At 41.2% G+C, this 2110-nt stretch overlaps 1 protein-coding gene across 1 annotated transcript in view; it reads left to right on the top strand.

The window, feature by feature from the left end:
* Positions 1–2110, top strand: part of bbs7 (Bardet-Biedl syndrome 7) — a 10772-nt gene that overhangs the window by 1590 nt on the left and 7072 nt on the right. The window contains exons 2-7 of the mRNA XM_014020254.1: positions 61–126; positions 881–943; positions 1017–1192; positions 1282–1468; positions 1549–1621; positions 1700–1807. Of these exons, the coding sequence (XP_013875708.1) occupies positions 61–126; positions 881–943; positions 1017–1192; positions 1282–1468; positions 1549–1621; positions 1700–1807 (673 nt within the window). The remainder of the gene's footprint in view (positions 1–60; positions 127–880; positions 944–1016; positions 1193–1281; positions 1469–1548; positions 1622–1699; positions 1808–2110) is intronic.

The following is a 2110-nucleotide window of genomic DNA, read 5'->3' as shown; positions in this document are numbered from 1 at the left end:
AGGTCTGTCACCGCCCCGAGCTGCATGCTGCAGCGAAGTGTACTTGCTCTGTTCTTACAGGTCGGAGTGACGTCACAGAAAACTATGAGGCTACTTCCAGCAGTGGGAAGAAAGGCCACTCAAAAGGTGTCTCTGTCTGTCTGTTTGTTTGTTTGTTTGTTCGTTTGTTCGTTCGTTCGTTCATTCATTTAATTTCATTTCATTTAAAAACCAACAATTGACAGTTTTCCACTCTACACCATATATTTGCTTACAATGTTGGCATTAACTGTTGACATCAAGACCTGTTTGTCCATTAGCAAACTATCTTGTGAACCACAGGACATATTTTAATGAAACTTCCAGAAAGTATTCATGTAGTAACGGTTACTTTTTTGAGGTCAACCCWATACACGATGGCTGTCGCAGCTCATTGTCAACACAAAAATTGCTGTCATATTTACAGATATTGAGCTAAAGYTGAATGTGGTAGTAGCCAAAAGTCATTCTCACTGCATACTTCAAGATCGTTTCACACAGTGTTGCAGTTATTGCATGCGTTTGCACAAAACCTCATTTACACGTTTTGACTAAAGCATCTAAAACTTTGTTTCTTCTTATACTTAAAATAATTTTAGCCATAAAATGAGAATATTATTCTATCCCAGCCAGCTGATTGTAATTTCTTATCTTGGTTTGCTTTTTTTTAAAAGAACTGCTCTGTAGAGCATCTGAAGTTTAACGTCATCACGTTCAAGGGTTTTTACTGAGGTTTCGTGTTGAAAAGCAGGAAATGGAAGAAAATAGGATGTTGTAACGAGTAATATCCCTGCAATCATCAACTGTTTTCTGTCTCTTTCTGGTTGAAGTGTGAAAATGTTGGTTTTGTTTTGTGTTTCAGGTCGCTATAGCCGATCATGATGGCGTACTTATGTGTTTTGGGATGAAGAAGGGGGAAGCTGTGGTGAGTTTAGAGTACAGCTAGAAAAAAAGAACATTTATTCTACAAAATAAAGATGTCTGACCCTCTCTTTCAGCCTGTTTTTAAAACACTCCCCGGGCCAAAAGTAGCCAGAATGGACCTTGGAGGTGCTGTGGGAACTCCTCAGGAGAAGATATTCGTCTGTTCTGGTTCTCAGGTCCGAGGGTTCAGCAAGAAAGGCAAACAGTTCCTCACCTTCGACGCCAACCTCACTGAGAGCATTACTGCCATGTAGGAAACAACATCYCCTCGTTCCTTTCACGGCCGAACGATGTTGCGTTGTGACCTCACGAGTGATGCTGGCCTTGTCTTTTTCCCAGGCATGTCTCGGGCGCTGATCTTTTTGTGTGCGCGAGCTACATCTACAACCACTACTGTGACTGCAAGGATCAGGACTACTTCCTGTCCGGAGACAAAATTAACGACGTCACGTGTTTATCCTCGGAGAAACTCTCGCGCTTCACGCCGGTCTTGGCTTGCCAGGATCGGGTTCTTAGAGTCTTGCAGGTAGCTCAACTCTTGTTTTGTTCTACGTCAAACAGTCCGATGAGATTTCTTTCCCGTAACTTGTTTCACTCTGATTGTAGGGATCCGAACTTGCGTATGACATTGAAGTTCCTGGACCTCCATCTGTGTTGGAGCTCTATAATAAAAATGGAGGCGAGTCTGCTCATTGGTATAAAAATATACCTTGAAACTGTGTTTGTTTGGATACAGTTTAACTTTCTTTTTTTTCAGAGAATGAAGTTCTTTATGGAACCACGGATGGAAAAGTTGGATTAGTTCAAATAGGTGACCGCTCAGCTGTGACTAAATGGGAGATCGACAATGACAAGAAAAAAGGAGGTAGAGCTAAAGTTCTTCTGTAGATTTTAGGCAATTCGCTAAGGAGATGTTAGAATCTTCTAACASAGTGTTTCCCAAAGTTGGGGTCGGGACCCAAAGTGGGGTCCCGAAACATCAAGGTGGGGTCCTGAAAAGATTTTTTGAATTAATTACATTTTTGCCTTAGTTGTTACAAAGGAGTGAGGTTAGTGTATTTAAAATGGATAAATGTAGCATATAAATATTGTTACTGTCGTGGCAAAGATAGTCAGAAACACGGCGAAAAGGGTGTTTGAAAGACAAGTCTTGCGGGTATGGTTATAA

This window comes from Austrofundulus limnaeus, unplaced genomic scaffold (assembly GCF_001266775.1).
Source record: "Austrofundulus limnaeus strain Quisiro unplaced genomic scaffold, Austrofundulus_limnaeus-1.0 Scaffold246, whole genome shotgun sequence".
Classification (NCBI taxonomy): Eukaryota; Metazoa; Chordata; class Actinopteri; order Cyprinodontiformes; family Rivulidae; genus Austrofundulus; species Austrofundulus limnaeus.
This window is presented reverse-complemented; position numbering and strand designations above follow the sequence as displayed.